Source organism: Mercenaria mercenaria, chromosome 1 (genome assembly GCF_021730395.1).
Source record: "Mercenaria mercenaria strain notata chromosome 1, MADL_Memer_1, whole genome shotgun sequence".
NCBI lineage: Eukaryota > Metazoa > Mollusca > Bivalvia > Venerida > Veneridae > Mercenaria > Mercenaria mercenaria.
This window is the reverse complement of record NC_069361.1, coordinates 9508982-9530158: the sequence shown is the minus strand read 5'-3', so window position 1 is coordinate 9530158 and position 21177 is coordinate 9508982. Positions and strand designations below refer to the sequence as shown.

At 36.6% G+C, this 21177-nt stretch overlaps 1 protein-coding gene across 1 annotated transcript in view; it reads right to left on the bottom strand.

Moving 5' to 3' along the window:
• The window catches only part of LOC123545029 (poly [ADP-ribose] polymerase 1-like), an 85942-nt gene that overhangs the window by 25467 nt on the left and 39298 nt on the right, over positions 1-21177 (bottom strand). The window contains exons 18-23 of the mRNA XM_053522468.1: positions 13099-13227; positions 12642-12725; positions 12222-12383; positions 7557-7640; positions 6118-6216; positions 4430-4582 (exon numbers count right to left, since the gene is read on the bottom strand). Coding sequence (XP_053378443.1) covers positions 4430-4582; positions 6118-6216; positions 7557-7640; positions 12222-12383; positions 12642-12725; positions 13099-13227 — 711 coding nt within the window. The remainder of the gene's footprint in view (positions 1-4429; positions 4583-6117; positions 6217-7556; positions 7641-12221; positions 12384-12641; positions 12726-13098; positions 13228-21177) is intronic.

Sequence of the window (21177 nt, the reverse complement as noted above, 5' to 3'; positions counted from 1 at the left end):
TTGGTTGCGTCGGTCTCCACGCGTCCACCGCTAAGGTCGGGCCTGCATTGATCCAAAATGAAACCAGCGTTTTCTGGGTGACAGCCTCAGATTGTGTTGTTTTACATGTATGTCAACAAACAGTTGACCCCTTTCCCCCAAAGTAAAATGATAGTTTTCAGCAAATAAACTCCCGCATGAATAGAAGACATAAACTTTAAAATACAAATTGATCTGTGTGCAGTGCTAATAATTGTGTTGTTTTATGTAAATAAATAGTAAATGAACATTTTAAGCAACTTTAAAATTGATGAACTTTCTATTTTGTCATTCAGGCAAATAGAAACTCCATGTGATTTTTTGACCTATATCTTTCTTGTTGTAAATGTTGCTATTAATCACTGAAATTACCACTATGTTTTCACTATGAAATGCACCAGAATGCACAAATTAGTTGTAGTAACATAAATTTTCTGGATGAACCAATGCTGGAGGGGACACCCCTCCGCACCCAGTGGCACCTCTTTGCTCGTCAAAAAATATCTTCTGCCAACTTGCCTTCACAAAATCCTGGATAGAACCTGGGTTGCTACATGTCTTACAAAAGGGGCATCTTTTTGTTACAATGCAAAATCAAATTATGGAATCTGTACAATGTATGTCAGCTCATCACATTGCAAATGTGTGCCAAGTTTCAATCCATTTCCATTTGTGGGCACTGAGATGCCAGCTTACATACAAAAAAAAAAAAAACAACAGCTGTCATAGGCGACAACGCGCTCGACTATTTCCATGCTGGATAGTGAAACTGGGCACATCTGCGGGAAGTGGAGCTGGCATGCGTGTGTTTTTATTTACTTCCAATGTGGATGAAGATATTGGACAATAGCTTATATTTGTGTCAGATGTATTAAGTAATAACAGAGATAGAGAAGTGAATCAAAACATTAAATAAGTATTGAAAGGCCATAATTCATGGAAAATTTCTGCAAAAGTAATGAACCATGTCAATTCATTTGGATAGTAATGTGGAACAACTATTTGAAGGTTGTATCAAACTAGAGCTATCACTATAGGTAATGGATGTACCCCCCGTATGCACTGACACAGTACATTGCAATCTGACACACAAGATTGCATAATTATGTGGACTGTATGTATATAGACTGTATGTATACAGTATAGTAACAATAACTAAGTCCATAACATGCAGAAATATTGATCTAAAAAGAACGTTATATGCACCATCCACAACTAGGGTTGGTACCGAATAACTTGTGTTAAGTTTCATTTAATTGTGTTGCAAGGGTTAGAGAAGATTAGGCGCGCACAGATTGATATGCAGATGTATGTTCCTAGTATGTTAACAGAACAAAGTCCATATCTCTGCAATTTTTGTTGTGAAAAGTAAACCTAACTATGCCATGCTACAAAATACTGTTGTTATGATCACTTGTGTGAAGTTTATTAAAGTGTAAGGGGCATGAGAGAAGATGGTGCGCACAAGATTGTGTCTATGTATATAGTAGAGTAAAAACAAGAGGACAGGATGGTCCTGAGCGCTCTCTCTTCCACATGACCAGTTTCAGTGGCTTTGAATATGACGTCGTTTTTTTCTATTATTTAATAGTGACTAGTTTTTTTGCTCATGGGACCAGTTTGAATTTGGACCTAGATTATTATCAAGATAAAATTCTCGACCAAGTTTTCATGAAGATCATTGAAAAAATATGGGTCTCTAGAGAGGTACAAGGTTTTTTCTGTTATTTGACTATTGACCTGTTTTCGAAGGGACGTGACCCTGTTTTGAAACTTTACCTACAGATATCTTCAAGGTGAACATTCTCACTAATTTTTATGATGATCTCATGAAAAAATATGGCCTCTAGAGAGGTCAAAATGGTTTTTCTCTTTTTAGACATACTGACCTAGTTTTGAACCGCACGTGACCCATGTTTCGTAAATTGACCTAGATTATCGTCAGGTGAAAATTCAGAACATATTTTCAGGAAGATTCCATTTGAAATAAGGGGCTCTGGGAGTATAGTCAAAAGATTTTATTAATTTTAGACCTACGGACCTAGTTTTTGACGCAGTTGACCAGTTTAAACCGGACTAGATATCATCAGATGAACATTCAGATCCAACTTTCATACAGATCCCAGGAAAAAAATATGGCCTCTAGAGAGGTCCACAACGTTTTGCATTATTTGACCTACAGACTACTTTTTGATGACGTGGACCCACTTTTTCGAACTTGACCTAGATATCACAAGATGAAAATTTGACCAATTTTTTATGGCGATCATTTCACAAGTATGGCCTCTAGAGAGGTCACAAGGTTTTTCTATTTTTAGACCTACTGGACCTAGTTTTTGACCGCAATGACCTTGTTTTAAACTGAAATAGATATCATCAAGTATGAACTTCAGACAACTTTCATACAGATCCATGAAAAATTATGGCCTTTAGAGACGGTCACAGGTTTTTTATTATTTGACCTACTGACCTAGTTTGTGGATGGCACGTGACCACTTTCAAACTTGACCTAGATATCATCAAGATGGAACATTCAGACAAACTTTTCATACAGATCCCATATCAAAATATGGCTCTAGAGAGGTCAAGGTTTTTCTATTATTTTGACCTACTGACCTAGTTTTTGAGGGCACGTGGACCCAGTTCGAACTTGACCTAGATATCTTCAAGGTGAAACATTCTGACCAATTTTATGATGATCTCATGAAAATATGGCCTCTAGATGAGGACACAAGGTTTTTTCTATTATTTGGACCTTCTGACTAGTTTTTGAGGGCACGTGCCCCAGTCGAACTTTCCTAGATATCATCAGGTGTAGAACTTTCTGACAATTTTCATGCGATCTTGAAATATATCGGCCTCTAGTGAGGTCACAAGGTTTCTATTTTTAGACCTACTGACCTAGTTTTTGATTGGCCCACGTGACCCTGTTTCTAAACTTGCATCTCGATATCATCAAGATGAACATTCAGACCAAACTTCATACGATCCATGAAAATTATGGCCTTTAGAGAGGTCACAGGTTTTTCTATAATTTGACCTATGACCTATTTTTGATGGCAGTGACCAGTTCGAACTGACCTAGATATCTTCAGGAGTGAACTTTATTGACAAATTTTTCATGAAGATCTTGGTGAAATCTATGGCCTCTAGAGAGGTCCTAGGTTTTTCTATTTTTAGACCTAATGCTAGTTTTTGTCAGCACGTTGACCAGTTTCGAACTTGACTAGATATCATCAAGGTGCACATCTGACAATTTCATGAAGATCTGTGGAAATATATAGGCCTCTCGAGAGGTCACAGCTTTTTCTATTTTAGACCTACTGACCTAGTTTTTGACCGCACGTGACCCAGTTTCGAACTTGACCTAGATATCATCAAGATGAACATTCTGACCAACTTTCATAAAGATCCCATGAAAAATGTGACCTCTAGAGTGGTCACAAGCAAAAGTTTACGGACTGACGCACGGACGACGGACGCCGCGCGATCACAAAAGCTCACCTTGTCACTTTGTGAAAGGTGAGCTAACAAAGACCCGTAACTCTGCATTTTTTTTCTGAAAGAACCTAACATGCCCTATGCACAACTTCTGTTATTACTGATCACTTGTGTGAAGTTTCATTAAAATGTGTCAAGGGGATCAGGAGAGATGGTGCGCATAAGATTGTGTCTACGGACAGACAGACAGACAACCTGAAACCAGTATCCCCACGCCTTACCAACTTTGTTGTCGGGGGGGGGGGTACAATAAGAGAGACAGAGCAGAAGTGCACCACAACTTGAACCTGAAATTCTAGTAACACGGGGGCAAAACTTAGAACATTTTGGTGCCAGCATCATGAACATCGTGCCATATATGGGTGACCATGTGGACAATCATTTCAAATTTGAATAAAATCCATTTAATAATAAGAGCACCATAATGTGGGGCAATATACGCCCAAAGCATGACCTCTGACCCCTTGATGCCGAAACATGCATTCTGCTAGTCGTCTCTACGTGGTGAACATTTGTGCCAAGTTTCTTTAAAATCCTTCAAGCTATTCAAGAGTTACAGAGTGGACACGAAACAGTCATATGACCTTTGACCCCTAAGTGTGACCTTGACCTTGAAGCCAGCCATCCAAAACATGCACTCTGCATGTCATCTCGTTGTGGTGAACATTTGTGTCAAGTTTCTTTGAAAGGGGTTCAAGAGTTACAGAGCAGACACAAAATTGCTAATGGACAGACAGACGGATGGACGTACGGACACCAGTCAACATAATATGTCCCTATGGGCGTATAATAATCTTATATCAAATGCAGATCAAAGCCTCACCTCACCGGCTGGAATGATATGTAATGTTCCTAATGAAAGCATTACTGGAAAGATGGAAAACAAGAAACATTCCTGAAACCAACATACCACTGGTGCCTCTGGTGGTGCTATCCTCAATCCCTGTGACAATATACCTCCAAAGTTGGTAACTCTAGAACCGTGCCACAACAATTTACGGTTGTGAAGATCTCGGAATGGCTTGTATCTACCATACTCTCCTTCTCTCTTTATCTTCCAAATCTAAAAATGTACATACCATAGACATTTATGAATTAGTTTATCAACCATTTTAATTATCAACATGAACAGTTGTTGAATCAACTTCATAATAAGAGTTTCACTTCTGTGAAATGAAGGCACAAACAGTTCTCTTAATCTTGAAAAATACAGAAAAATCTCAAGACTTATTCAAACATGATTTTCAACATTAAACAATACGAAAGTATTCATATTTCACAGTAGTGATGGGACATCGGTTGGAAAACTCCAACCGATTATCGGTTGGAATCGGTTAGCAAACCAATGCGATGTATTGGAAAAATATTCGACTGAATGTTATTTATTTTCATACTTGTTTATTCAGATAGTCATGTCTTTAAAGTGACTGTTTTACTTAAAATTCATATGCTCTTTTGAAAAATAAAGAACCACCATTAATCAGATGTTTTAAAGCTGGTTCCTGGTAAACAGAAACTTGTTTAGAAATGACTAATTAGTTGCAGACAGGACAACAAAAATAAACTGCAATCTGATGTACATGTATTATAGACTCATAGCTGTCATTTGTGACAGTTGACTGGTATACCTGTACCTGTAACATATCTAGCATACAGCAAGGAAGTACAGATATTTCAGTCTTTCTCTGGCTGACAAAAATAGTGATTGTAGAAAATCATTAAATGAATTCAGTTATTTTTCGGTAATATTAATATTTTCATACAATGGTTACCATAGTCTGACACTACTGAGTAGCACCATGTTCCAACTACTTGTTGCTATGACATATAACAATATCATGAAGCTTGGTAAAAAATGATCAGATAAAAATCAGAGTTTAATCTGTTTCCATATGTACACATGGAAACTGGTCAGCAGTACTGAGTAAACAGAATTTTGGCAGAAAAAAATCATGACAACTCGATGACAACTGCAACTGCAAACACCAAAGTTCTTTCCATTGAAATTACGTCATGGACAAGGAAATTTGACGGCATTAGTGTCCAGTTTCAACAGATAAATTCCCTCGGGCATACCGTTGTAACGTACGAAAATTTATCAAAGTTTCGATATTGTTTTTGCCCCACTTGTATTGACGCTATGGACGCCGCCATATTAACAGCAAGATGTTAAATCCATTTTCATTGGATAACGGAAACAAAATACTAACGTTTGATTGTCGGCATACTTCTGTTTTATCCGTTATCCATGCAGGTAGTCCATATTTCTGATATTTCTAGGTAAACATAAATTCTCACGCAACGTATTTCCCTTTGGAAACTGTTCATACCCGTGTAGATTCGTACCCGCTATCGACTCTGAGAAAACATAATCAATTATCGGAATCGGTTGGACTTTTCTAGCCGTCAATCGATTATATCCGCTAATCGGCCCATCACTATTTCACAGTTAATAATTTGATATTGGTAAAGTACTTCTTTTTACCTTTTAACAGATGTAAATCATGCATAACTTGATATGTTGATACAGTCATGAAATCCTACAGAGTTATTTCTCCATGAATATTTATGATTTCATGGCCTAGAATAAATACATACCTCCTCTACTTCCAGTTCATACATGTTGTGTGTGGCAGCGTGTGTATTCTTCACATACTTTACAATTCTCTTAAACTCCTCATCTTCCTTTGGTAGTGGCTACAAAACGTAAACAAAGGTACTGGTATAAATGTACTGGTGTTATTCACATTGCTCACTGGGTGAAATGACACATCAAACTAGAGCTGCTTTTGAGAAAAATGCATGTCTCCCACAACTGCCTAATCATCTGAATAGTAGTATATAAGTCAACCATGCACCAAGACCTCAACTGCCTAATCATCTGACATAATTAAATTTTGGGGCATAAATGACCAATATACTACTATTCGCATTAGTAGTATATGGGTCCTTTATGTCCCCAAGACCCGAGCTATTTTCAGTAATTCAAGTGCCATAATTCCGAAGTGCCTTGGCCAATTTGGCTAGTTATCGAACTTGGCCATGGACTTATTGGCAAACATATTTTATTCAAGTCTGGTGAAGATCGGATGAGAAATGTTCGACTAAGGGTGCGGACAAGACTTGTGACAGACGGACGAACACACACACAGACAGATAAGAGTAAATCAATACGTCTCCAACCACACAGTGGTGTGGGAGACATAATACTCTAGTGTTCTCTTCTCAACATGAAACAATTTTTGAGGGGAAACAATCTTTACTAGCACCCAATGATAGATTTTCAAAGTTTCCAACTCTCTTACACCCAATTCTTTTGTTTTAACATCATGATGCCAAGTCTGCTTAGGAAAGTACATTTACCATGCTTAAATTCAATTTGTTTCTATCTGTAAACAGTGTAGTAAAGAAAGTCATTTGTTCTATTATTTGTATGATATACATGTAGTATGTGTAGTTCAGGATGGTAATATCCAGCTCTTGGGTTACTGTTTCTGAGTGTAACTTGTTTGCTTAAACAGATACCAATGAGTTGGATGTTCCCATCATTACCTACAACCCGTGAAAGATTCTGATAGTTTTATATGCTACTAAAGGTAATTTTAGGACGGGCAATAAACACATTAACTATATCTTCCAAACCAAAAGTAAACGCCAGCTTTTCATGCAGGTGTCTCTCAGCTCTCACCTATAAAATACATACCAGCAGTAAGTGTCGCTGAGCACTCACCTACAGATTTCATACCAGCAGTAAGTGTCGCTGAGCACTCACCTACAGAATTCATACCAGCAGTAAGTGTCGCTGATCACTCACCTACAGATTTCATACCAGCAGTAAGTGTCACTGAGCACTCACCTACAAATTCCATACCAGCAGTAAGTGTCGCTGATCACTCACCTACAGATTTCATACCAGCAGTAAGTGTCGCTGATCACTCACCTATACAGTGTCTCTCAGCACTCACAGACTTCATACCTGCAGAAAGTGTCACTCAGCACACATCTATATATTTCATACTAAAAACTGAGGTACTTACAACAATTTCAGTTTTGAGCTGTTTATAGTGGGCATCTATTGGATCCTCTCCTGCATCACCACCCTTCAACATACTGTAAGCTACCTGTAATATGTTAAAATTCCTTCAACATAGTGTAAGATACCTGTAATATGTTTACAATTCCTTCTACATACTGTAAGCTACTTGTAATATCTTTACAATTCCTTCAACAAACTGTAAGCTACCTGCAATAAGTTTGCAATTCCTTCTACATACTGTAAGCTACCTGTAATATGTTTACATTCCTTCAACATACTGTAAGCTACCTGCAATAAGTTTGCAATTCCTTCTACATACTGTAAGCTACCTGTAATATGTTTACATTCCTTCAACATACTGTAAGCTACCTGCAATATGTTTACATTCCTTCTACATACTGTAAGCTACCTGCAATATGTTTACATTCCTTCAACATACTGTAAGATACCTGCAATAAGTTTGCAATTCCTTCTACATACTGTAAGCTACCTGTAATATGTTTACATTCCTTCAACATACTGTAAGATACCTGCAATAAGTTTGCAATTCCTTCTACATACTGTAAGCTACCTGCAATATGTTTACATTCCTTCAACATACTGTAAGATACCTGCAATAAGTTTGTAATTCCTTCTACATACTGTAAGCTACCTGTAATATGTTTACATCACTTCAACATACTGTAAGCTACCTGCAATAAGTTTGCAATTCCTTCTACATACTGTAAGCTACCTGTAATATGTTTACATCACTTCAACATACTGTAAGATACCTGCAATAAGTTTGCAATTCCTTCAACATACTGTAAGCTACTTGTAATATGTTTGCAATTCCTTCAACATACTGTAAGATACCTGTAATATGTTTGCAATTCCTTCAACAAACTGTAAGCTACCTATAATATGTTTGCAATTCCTTCAACATTCTGTCAGGTACTTGTAATATGTTTACATCACTTCAACATACTGTAAGCTACCTGTAATATGATTACATTCCTTCAAGATACTGTAAGCTACCTGTAATATGATTACAATTCCTTCAACATACTGTAAGCTACTTGTAATATGATTACATTCCTTCAACATACTGTAAGCTACCTGTAATATGATTACATTCCTTCAACATACTGTAAGCTACTTGTAATATGATTACAATTCCTTCAACATACTGTAAGCTACTTGTAATATGTTTACATTTCTTCAACATACTGTAAGCTTCTTGTAATATGTTTACATTCCTTCAACATACTGTAAGCTACTTGTAATATGTTATACTGTAAGCTACTTGTAATATGATTACAATTCCTTCAACATACTGTAAGCTACTTGTAATATGTTTACATTTCTTCAACATACTGTAAGCTACTTGTAATATGTTTACATTCCTTCAACATACTGTAAGCTACCTGCAATATGTTTACATTCCTTCAACATACTGTAAGATACCTGCAATAAGTTTGCAATTCCTTCTACATACTGTAAGCTACCTGTAATATGTTTACATTCCTTTAACATACTGTAAGATACCTGCAATAAGTTTGCAATTCCTTCTACATACTGTAAGCTACCTGCAATATGTTTACATTCCTTCAACATACTGTAAGATACCTGCAATAAGTTTGTAATTCCTTCTACATACTGTAAGCTACCTGTAATATGTTTACATCACTTCAACATACTGTAAGCTACCTGCAATAAGTTTGCAATTCCTTCTACATACTGTAAGCTACCTGTAATATGTTTACATCACTTCAACATACTGTAAGATACCTGCAATAAGTTTGCAATTCCTTCAACATACTGTAAGCTACTTGTAATATGTTTGCAATTCCTTCAACATACTGTAAGCTACCTGTAATATGTTTGCAATTCCTTCAACAAACTGTAAGCTACCTATAATATGTTTGCAATTCCTTCAACATTCTGTCAGGTACTTGTAATATGTTTACATCACTTCAACATAATGTAAGCTACCTGTAATATGATTACATTCCTTCAAGATACTGTAAGCTACCTGTAATATGATTACAATTCCTTCAACATACTGTAAGCTACTTGTAATATGATTACATTCCTTCAACATACTGTAAGCTACCTGTAATATGATTACATTCCTTCAACATACTGTAAGCTACTTGTAATATAATTACAATTCCTTCAACATACTGTAAGCTACTTGTAATATGTTTACATTTCTTCAACATACTGTAAGCTTCTTGTAATATGTTTACATTCCTTCAACATACTGTAAGCTACTTGTAATATGTTATACTGTAAGCTACTTGTAATATGATTACAATTCCTTCAACATACTGTAAGCTACTTGTAATATGTTTACATTTCTTCAACATACTGTAAGCTACTTGTAATATGTTTACATTCCTTCAACATACTGTAAGATACCTGTAATATGATTACATTCCTTCAACATACTGTAAGCTACCTGTAATATGATTACATTCCTTCAACATACTGTAAGCTACTTGTAATATGTTTACATTCCTTCAACATACTGTAAGCTACTTGTAATATGTTTACATTCCTTCAATATACTGAAAGCTACTTGTAATATGATTACATTCCTTTCACAATACTGTAAGCTACCTGTAATATGTTTACAATTCCTTCAACATACTGTAAGCTACTTGTAATATGTTTACATTCCTTCAACATACTGTAAGCTACCTGCAATAAGTTAACAATTCCCTCAAAATACTGCAAGCTACCTGTAATATGTTTACAATTCCTTCAAAATATTGTAAGCTACCTGTAATACCTGTATATATTGTCTCTAATACAGAGCAGAAACAAAATGGAGCTATACTACAGTTACATAATCTATAAATTCAACTTTCTATCAGAGTATTGTTATAATTATGTCTCGCTCTGTTTCAGTTGTGTGAGGAAGACCATAGTTTAGCAAGAGAATATCTGTAACAAGAGGACCATGATGGTCCTGAATCGCTCACCTGTCCCAACATGACCCAGTTTTGAACTGTTACTGAGTATGACGTCATTTTTTTCTATTATTTGACATAGTGACCCAGTTTTTGACCTCATGTGACCCAGTTTTGAACCTGACCTAGATATCATCAAGATGAACATTCTGACCAACTTTCATACAGATCCCATGAAAAATATGGCCTCTAGAGAGGTCACAAGGTTTTTTCATTATTTGACCTACTGACCTAGTTATTGATGGCATGTGACCCAGTTTCAAACTTGACCTAGATATCATCAAGATGAACATTCTGACCAATTTTCATGAAGATCCATTCAAAAGTATAGCCTCTAGAGAGGTCACAAGGTTTTTCTATTTTTAGACCTAATGACCTAGTTTTTGACCGCAGCTAACCAAGTTTCGAACTTGACCTAGATATCATCAAAATGAACATTCAGACCAACTTTCATACAGATCCCATGAAAAATATGGCCTCTAGAGAGGTCACAAGGTTTTTCTATTATTTGACCTACTGACCTAGTTTCTGATGGCACGTAACCCAGTTTCGAACTTGACCTAGATATCATCAAGGTGAACATTCAGACCAATTTTCATGAAGATCCTTTGAAAAATATGGCATCTAGAGAGGTCACAAGGTTTATCTATTTTTAGACCTACTGACCCTGTTTTTAACCACAGTTGACCCAGTTTCGAACTTGACCTAGATATCATCAAGATGAACATTCAGACTAACCTTCATACAGATCCCATGAAAAATATGGCCTCTAGAGAGGTCACAAGGTTTTTTTATTATTTGACCTACTGACCTAGTTTCTGATGGCACGTGACCCAGTTTCGAACTTGACCTAGATATCATCAAGGTGAACATTCAGACTAATTTTCATGAAGATCCATTTAAAAGTATGGCCTCTAGAGAGGTCACAAGGTTTTTCTATTTTTAGACCTAATGACCTAGTTTTTAACCGCAGCTGACCCAGTTTCGAACTTGACCTAGATATCATCAAGATGAACATTCAGACCAACTTTCATACAGATCCAATGAAAAATACGGCCTCTAGAGAGGTCACAAGGTTTTTCTATTATTTGACCTACTGACCTAGTTTTTGATGGCACGTGACCCAGTTTCGAACTTGACCTAGATATCATCAAGGTGAACATTCTGACCAATTTTCATGAAGATCTTTTGAAAAATATGGCCTCTAGAGAGGTCACAAGGTTTTTCTATTTTTAGACCTACTGACCTAGTTTTTGACCGCAGTTGACCCAGTTTCGAACTTGACCTAGATATCATCAAGATGAACATTCTGACCAACTTTCATACAGATCCCATGAAAAATGTGACCTCTAGAGTGGTCACAAGCAAAAGTTTACGCACGGACGCACGGACGGACGACGGACGCTGCGCGATCACAAAGGCTCACACTGTCACTTTGTGACATGTGAGCTAAAAATGAAACTTTACTGAAGATACAAAAATGATTTTGAGCTGCATGCAACTGTTACAATGTCGCATTCAGATATTGGATATATAGTGCAGCTTGCAAGGTTTTCATAACTTACTGAATAGGCTATAAACTGGTAGATTGTTTATATCTGTATCAGTGAATTTATACTAAAAGCATGTTAAACCTCGAATATATATGCTATCCAGTATGCCTTATTTATGTTTTCCAAATCATTTCTATTACAAGAAGACAACAATACCTCAATTTCTAGAAGATTGTCCAACATCTCAGTTTTTGACTTGATGATTTCTTTTGTATCTAACATAGGTGGTTTCTTCATACCAAAGTCATGTGGAATCAAAGTGTAGAATCGGTTACTGGCATCTAAAATCTGTGTTGCAGAGCCTCCCTTCTCTGTCAACTGCAAAATTAAACATGATGAAAATTTCTCTCATAGAAATATTTCTAAATCTTTTATGTAACAAAACTAATTTCTAAAACTGTATTGTTTTTTTACCATTACATTTTAAGGTACACAATGGTATTACTTCACTACTGTATTTGTAACATTTCTGTAACTGAACTTGCAGTAAAAACATGACTAATACATAAACCTTAACATTTGTCCAGGAAACAATTTAAATTTTATAGACTGGTTCCCTATGAACTTTGGTCGTACCTCCAGTAATTCAGTAAGGACAGAATATGCAGACTGGATCTGCTTCTTGGATAGCTTTCCCAGGGGCATCTTCTTCAAATCTATCTGTAACATCATATTAGTCATATTTACATATAATTTTTCACTTTTAGAAAATTAATCATTTGAAAATCTTACATGGCTTATATAAGGAAACAAATAACATAAAACAAAGTAACATTGAAGATTCAGCAGCATCTTATATAAATGTAGAATTTCCGGTTTTTTTTTAAAAATAATTACGTGGCTAAAGAATCAATATTCAAAAGCTGTATTTTGGCAACCTGTTAGACTATTTTAACATATTTCTAAGTTCTGAACAAATCTATGCCACATATATGATTTGCAAGTGTTAACACAATCCATAGCTCATTTGTACATCTAATGTACACAGCATTTTGCTTACTGTCATCATGGACATTTGAATGCAACAGATTACCTCAAACTCCAGCATGGCTTTTTTCATACTCTCTACATCAAATATCATACAGACAAGGTCCTGTACAGACTTGGGCAGTTTAGATGTTGAACCCTTCGAGCTGATCTGCTTTATATCTCCCTCACTGTCCTGAAATACATGCATTCATATTTAGCTAGTAAAGCCATTAAATAGGAGCAATGCAAATATCCCATAATATCCTCATACGACATAAACCTCTATGTATGTGCCATGACCACACCTCATAAAATCAACACATTGCATTAACTTGACTAAAATTCATCCAAAGCAGAACAAATGTAGAAAAAGTCTGCAGATCTTCATAACATCTCCCAACATAACTCGCTATATATCTCCGTAGAACACTGGTGCTTACTTTCCCTGCACAGTGATATGCTGCTTGTTGACTAAGTAAACTTTCATATTACCTTGACTTGGGAGTGAGACTCAAATAAAACCCAAGGTGCATAACTAAATTCTGAACAAGTTTCAGAACTCAAAGATGCATATTCTTTGAGATATGTTCCACACAAACTTCACAGCCTTAAAATACTTTTAATACAAAGTCTTGGGCCTACCATGTAAAATCCTTAACAAAACCACTGGTGCACAATTTTACATCCTGAATGACTATGTTTCATGATTGCAGGCCAAACACTATTTTTGATGCAACACAAATTCTTTGGTCCTTTAAGCATATTTTTGACAAAAACAAGGGCCATAATTCTGTTATTTTTGAATGAAATCTTATAACAAATCCCCAGGTGCACAAATTACCACACTTAACAACAATCCTCTTAAACATTTTAAGAAATGCACAAAAAAACGAATGGATATACATCCGGAAAGACAAACTAGCAATCTAACACTCCTACCCTACATATGTTGAGGGTCACAAAAAGTTAGCTCAATATCTGTACGCATAAAAAATACAAGAGGGCCAAGATGGCCCTCGGTCGCTCACCTGAGAAACACACCATAACAGTGTAAACATGTTTGACCTAGTGATTTCATGGAAACTAATATTCTGGCAAATTTTTACTAGGATTGGACCAAAAGTGTGGTCTCTTGAGTCTAAACAAGTGTTTTTTTTTATATGACCTAGTGACCTAGTTTTTGACCCAAGATGACCCATATTCAAACGTGACCTAGATTTGGTTTAAACAATATTTTATTCATATATAATTACAGCATGAAGGATTGAGTAGAAAGCCAAGCTTATTTGAAACTCTCTCCTTTCATCAAGGCAATCATTCTGACCAAATTTCATGAAGATCAATTGACAAATACAGCCTCTAAGGCATACACAAGGTTTTTCTATGATTTGACCTAGTGACCTACATTTAAAATCAAGATAACCCATATTCGAACTCGACCTAGATTTCATCAAGTCAATCATTCTGACCAAATTTCATGAAGATCAATTGAAAAATACAGCTTCTATCGCATACACAAGGTTTTTCTTTGATTTGACCTAGTGACCTACTTTTTGGCCCAAGATGACCCATATTCAAACTCAACCTAGAGTTCATCAAGGCAATCATTCTGACTTAATTTCATGAAGATCAATTGAAAAAGACAGCCTCTATTGCATACACAAGTTTTTTCTTTGATTTGACCTAGTGACCTAGTTTTTGTCCCCAGATGACCCATATTCGAACTCAACTTAGATTTCATCAAGGCAATCATTCTGACCAAATTTTATGAAGATCAACTGAAAAATACAGCCTCTATCACATACACAAGGTTTTTCTTTGATCTGACCTAGTGACCTATTTTTTGACCCCAGATGACCCACATTCGAACTCGGCCTAGATTTCATCAAGGCAATCATTCTGACCAAATTTCATGAAGATCAATTGAAAAATGCAGCTTCTATCGCATACACATGGATTTTCTTTGATTTGACCTAGTGACCTACTTTTTGACCCAAGACGACCAATATTCGAACTCAACCTAGATTTCATCAAGGCAATCATTCTGACTTAATTACATGAAGATCATATTTATTTGGGTTTTACGGCGCACCAACACAGTATAGGTTATATGGCGCCAAACAGGACTACAAATTTTGGTTCCACATCTCATTTACATCAAAATAACAAGAGGGCCAAGATGACCCTAGGTCGCTCACCTGAGAAACACACCATAGCAGTGTAAACATGTTTGACCTAGTGATTTTATGGAAAAAAATATTCTGACCAATTATCATTAAAATTGGAGCAAAAATCTTGAGTATAAATAAGTATTTTCTTTGATTTGACCTAGTTACCTAGTCTGTGACCCCAGATTACCCATATTCGAACTTGACCTAGATTTCATCAAGGTTATCATTCTGACCAAATTTCATGAAAATAAATTGAAAAATACAGCCTCTATCACATACACAAGGTTTTTCTTTGATTTGACCTAGTGACCTACTTTTTGACCCCAGACTACCCATATTCCAACTTGACCTAGATTTCGTCAAGGCAACCATTCTGACCAGATTTTATGAAAATCCAGTAAAAATGCAGCCCCTATTACATACACACGGTTTTTCTTTGATTTGACCTCGAGACCTAGTTTTTGAACCCAGATGACCCATATTCCAACTTCTCCTAGATTTCATCAAGGCCATCATTCTGACAAAATTTCATGAAGATCAGTTGAAAAAATTTAGCCTCTATCGCATACACGCTTCCCTTTGATTTAACCTAGTCACCTACTTTCTGACCCAGATGACCCATATTCAAACTCGACCTAGATTTCATCAAGGCAATCATTATGACCAAATTTCATGAAGATCAACTGAAAAATACAGCCTCTATCGCATACACAAGGTTTTTCTTTGATTTGACCTAGTGACCTACTTTTTGACCCAAGATGACCCATATTCAAACTTGACCTAAATTTCATCAATGTAATCATTCTGACCAAATTTCATGAAGATCAATTGAAAAATACAGCCTCTATCGCATACACAAGGTTTTTCTTTGATTTGACCTAGTGACCTACTTTTTGACCCCAGATGACCCATTTTCAAACTCGGCCTAGATTTCATTGTTATCATTTTGACTTAATTTCAGGAAGATCATTAGAAATATATAGCCTCTATCGCATATACAAGCTTTTCCTTTGATTTGACCTAGTGATCTTCTTTTTGACCCCAGATGACCCATATTCAAACTTTATCTAGATTTCATCAAGGCAATCATTCTGACCAAAATTCATGAAGATTAATTGAAAAATACAGCCTCTATCGCATACACAAGGTTTTTTTTTATTTGACCTAGTGACCAAGTTTTTGACCCCAGATGACCCATATTCCAACTCGGCCTAGATTTTATCAAGGCTATCATTCTGACCAAAATTCATGAAGATTAATTGAAAAATACAGCCTCTATAGCATACACAAGCTTTTCCTTTGATTTGACCTAGTGACCTAGTTTTTGACCCCAGATAACCTATTTTCGAACTCAGCCTAGGTTTTATCAAGGTAATCATTCTGACAAAAATTCATGAAGATTAATTGAACAAGAGGGCCATGAAGGCCCTGTATCGCTCACCTGACCTATTGACCTAAAGATCATCAAGATTAACATTCTGCCCATGTTTCATTAAGATATGGTCATAAATGTGGCTTCTAAAGTGTTAATAGCTTTCCCTTTGATTTGACCTGGTGACCTAGTTTTTGACCCTACATGACCCAGATTCGAACTTGACCTAAAGATCATCAAGATTAACATTCTGACTATGTTTCCTGAAGATACAGTCATAAATGTGGCCTTTAGAGTGTTAACAAGCTTTTCCTTTGATCTGACCTAGTGACCTAGTTTTTGACCCCACCTGACTCAGATTTGAACTTGACCTATAGATAATCAAGATTAACATACAGACCAAGTTTCATTAAGATATGATCACAAGTGTGGCCTCTACAGTGTAAACTAGCTTTTCTTTTGATTTGACCTGGTGACCTAGTTTTTCATCCTACATGACCCAGATTCAAACTGGACCTTGAGATCATTAAGATTAATATTCTGACCAAGTTTCATGAAGATAAAGTCATAAATGTGGCCTCTAGAGTGTTAACAAGCTTTTCCTTTGATTTGACCTGGTGACCTAGTTTTTGACCCCACCTGACCAATATTTGAACCCATAGATCATCAAGATTAACATTCTGACCAAGTTTCATGAAGATACAGTTATAAATCTGGCCTCTACAGTGTTAACAAGCTTTTCCTTTGATTTGACCGGGTGACCTAGTTTTTGACCCTGGTCGACCCAATATCAAACTCGTCCAAGATTTTATTGAGGGTAACATTCTGACCAAGTTTCATTAAGATTGGGCCCAAATTGTGACCTCTTAAGAGTGTTAACAAGCTTTTCCTTTGATTTGACCTGGTGACCTAGTTTTTGAACCCAGATGACCCAATATCAAACTTGTCCAAGATTTTATTGAGGGTAACATTCTGACCAAGTTTCATTAAGTTTGGACCAAAATTGTGACCTCTAGAGTGTTGACAGTCAAACTGTTGACGACGGACGACTGACGGACGACGACGGACACAGGGTGATCACAAAAGCTCACCTTTGAGCACTTTGTGCTCAGGTGAGCTAAAAATACAGCCTCTACCGCATACACAAGGTTTTTCTTTGATTTGACCTAGTGACCTAGTTTTTGACCCCAGATGACCCATTTTCGAACTCGGCCTAGATTTCATCAAGGTTATCATTCTGACAAAATTTCATGAAGATCAGTTGAAAAATACAGCCTCTATCGCATACACAAGCTAAATGTTGACAGGAGACAGACGCCGGACATCTAGCGATCAGAAAAACTCACCTAAGCATTGAAATCAAAATTTGCATACCTGCTGGAATCACAGAGTTACTGCAAAACCAAGTGTTAAGACCCTATTAGTCGCCTCTTACGATCATGCAAGGGTAAGGCAGTGGTTCCAATTCTTTTCATACACAGATTGTCCCAGAACCACATTGGGCTTCATGAAGATCAATTGAAAAAAACAGCCTCTATTGCATACACAAAGTTTTTCTTTGATTTGACCTCGTGACCTAGTTTTTGACCCCAGATGACCCATATTCAAACTCAACCTAGACTTCATCAAGGCAATCATTCTGACCAAATTTTATGAAGTTCAATTGAACAAGAGCTGTCTCCATAGGATGACACATGCCCCCGATGGCACTTTGAATGAATAGTTATGGCCGATGTTAGAGTTTAGGACCTTTGACCTACGGAGCTGGGTCTTGAGCGCGACAGGTCGTCTTACTGTGTCACACATTCATGCATAGTTATTTTAAAATCCATGCATGAATGACAAAGATATGGACCGGACACGCCCATCAATGCACTATCATGAAAAATGACCTTTAACATCTAAGTGTGACCTTGACCTTTGAGCTACGGACCTGGGTCTTGCGCATGACATGTCGTCTTACTGTGGTACACATTCATGCCAAGTTATTTGAAAATCCATCCATGGATGACAAAGATATGGACCGGACACGCCCATAAATGCACTATCCTTTATTGTCTAAGTGTGACCTTGACCTTTGAGCTACGGACCTGGGTCTTGCGCGCGACACGTCGTCTTACTGTGGTACACATTCATGCCAAGTTATTTGAAAATCCATCCATGGATGACAAAGATATGGACCGGACACGCCCATCAATGCACTATCCTTTAATGTCTAAGTGTGACCTTGACCTTTGAGCTACGGACCTGGGTCTTGCACGCGACATGTCGTCTTACTGTGGTACACATTCATGCCAAGTTATTTGAAAATCCATCCATCGATGACAAAGATATGGACCGGACACGAAAACTGCGGACAGACTGACAGACGGTTCAAAAACTATATGCCTCCCTTCGGGGGCATAAAAATACAGCTTCTTTCACATACAAAAGGTTTTTCTTTGATTTGACCTAATGACCTAGTTTTTGACCCCAGATGACTGTTGTGAAGATAAATGGTCAATTTTTGTAGAACATTATTCTGTTGTTCGAATTTTTTGTTAATCGAGTTGATCGAAATAAAAAAAAATAAACGTGGTTGAACAAATAGTCGTTTTCGTGAAATTAGTGTTTTATCGGCCCTTTGATAGTATATAGAACATTTAATGGTAGCAGAGCGAGGTTGTTTTGTAAGAAAATTGACTATAGAAACTGTATAGAAGGGTGTTAAATCGCCGCTCCAAAATAAGTGTAATAGTAATCGAACAGGAAGAATATTTCGAATATTTTGTGAAATAACAAGATTTTTTGAACATATAACGCCTGCAAACTAAAATCGAGATGACTGAGCTGGAGAAAGCTGAAGAGGCTATTAAAAGCCATGAAGATGCATCAAAAATTGTTGAACTGAAAATAAAAAAAATCTCGGTGTAAAGCAAAATTCACACGAACAAAAAACAAATTAATAGATGAGATGAATGATGAAACACCGGACACAGATCTAATGAAAGAATTAATAGACAAATTAGAGACTGCAATGGATGGTGCCACGGAGGCAATAGAAGAAGTATGTAATGAATACAAATTGCAAGCGAAAACAAAAGAAATGGTTTCTACTATGTCGGAAGTTGAAGCTATTGAAAAAGAGTATGATAAAGTTATAAAGGACTATCATGCCTTGCAGAATGAAACAACAGTAGTGTCAGATGCAGGTGAAGACACAAGTGATAAAAAGCAACTAGATTTAGACTTAACACGCCAGATGAAAAGAGTCGCGATACCAGTATTTCATGGAAATAAGCAAGATTTTCCGTTTTGGGTTGCAGCGTTCAGTGCTTGCATTGACAGTACAGATGCGTCACCGGAATATAAATTTTTACAAATGCGACAGTACTTGAAAGGAGAAGCCTTGAAAACGGTAGAAGGCTTAGGACATTCAGAAGTAGCCTATGAAAAAGCAAAAGAAAGACTTGAAAGAAAATATGGAGGCACAAGGAGAAGAATCGCGCTATTTATGGAGGAATTAGAAAATTTCCCACCTATGAAAGTTGAAAATGCTAAAGAGATTGAAAAATTTGCGGACATTTTAGACATTGCCATAATAAATATGAAAGAAGAAAATTATGGAGATATAAATGATGGAGCACTGTACATGCGTGTTCAAAAGAAAATGCCAGAAACTTTGTTAGCGAGATACCATAGGTGGATAGGAAGTTCAGTAAAGAAAGAATCACTTGAACAGTTAAAGGATTGGGTGATTCAAGAAAGTCAGTACCTTACTATTGCTTCAGAAACAATTCATGGACTTAGGTCAGAAAACGAGAGAAAATACTCACCCAAATCAAGTGCTAGAACACGATCGTACTATGCTAATCCACAAATAGAGAAAAAGAAGAAAATCTGTGGGGTATGTGACAATGAACATGAGACACACCAATGTGAAAAATTTAAAGCTATGGATGTTCCAAGTCGTTGGGCGATGGCAAAGGAAAAACACCTATGTTTTCGATGTTTACGGAACAATCACAGAGGAAATGAATGTCGTCTATACCGAAAATGTAACATAGACGGGTGTGTGAAAACACATGATAAACTTTTGCACTCAACCAATGACCAATCAAAACAGGGCTTTAGTTTGAATGTAAATGCACAAGAATTTACTTCAGGTACAAACACAGATGAACAAGCATTTACCAGCAGACAAGCAAATAGTAAAATTGCTTTGAGAACAGTTCCAGTAATTATATCAACTGAAATGCGAACATTGAAAATTAATGCATTATTAGATGATGGAAGTTCTAAAACTTACATAAATGAAGATGTTGCATATGAGTTAGGTTTAGATGGAGAGTCGGAAACCGTGAAATTTAACTTGTTAAATGGTAGGACAGAGAGTTTTTCGACTAAAACAGTAGCATTTTGCATTGAAAGTGAAAATAGACAGCTAAAAATGAACATAGAAGCAAACACTACTAAAAATGTAACTGGATCGTTGAAAGCAGTTAACTGGAATGAACATTGCGGAAGTTGGGATCACTTGAAGGGAATACCATTTCCAAACATTACAAAGAAAAGTAAAGTAGATTTACTGATCGGCATCGATTATTCAGATTTGCACAGG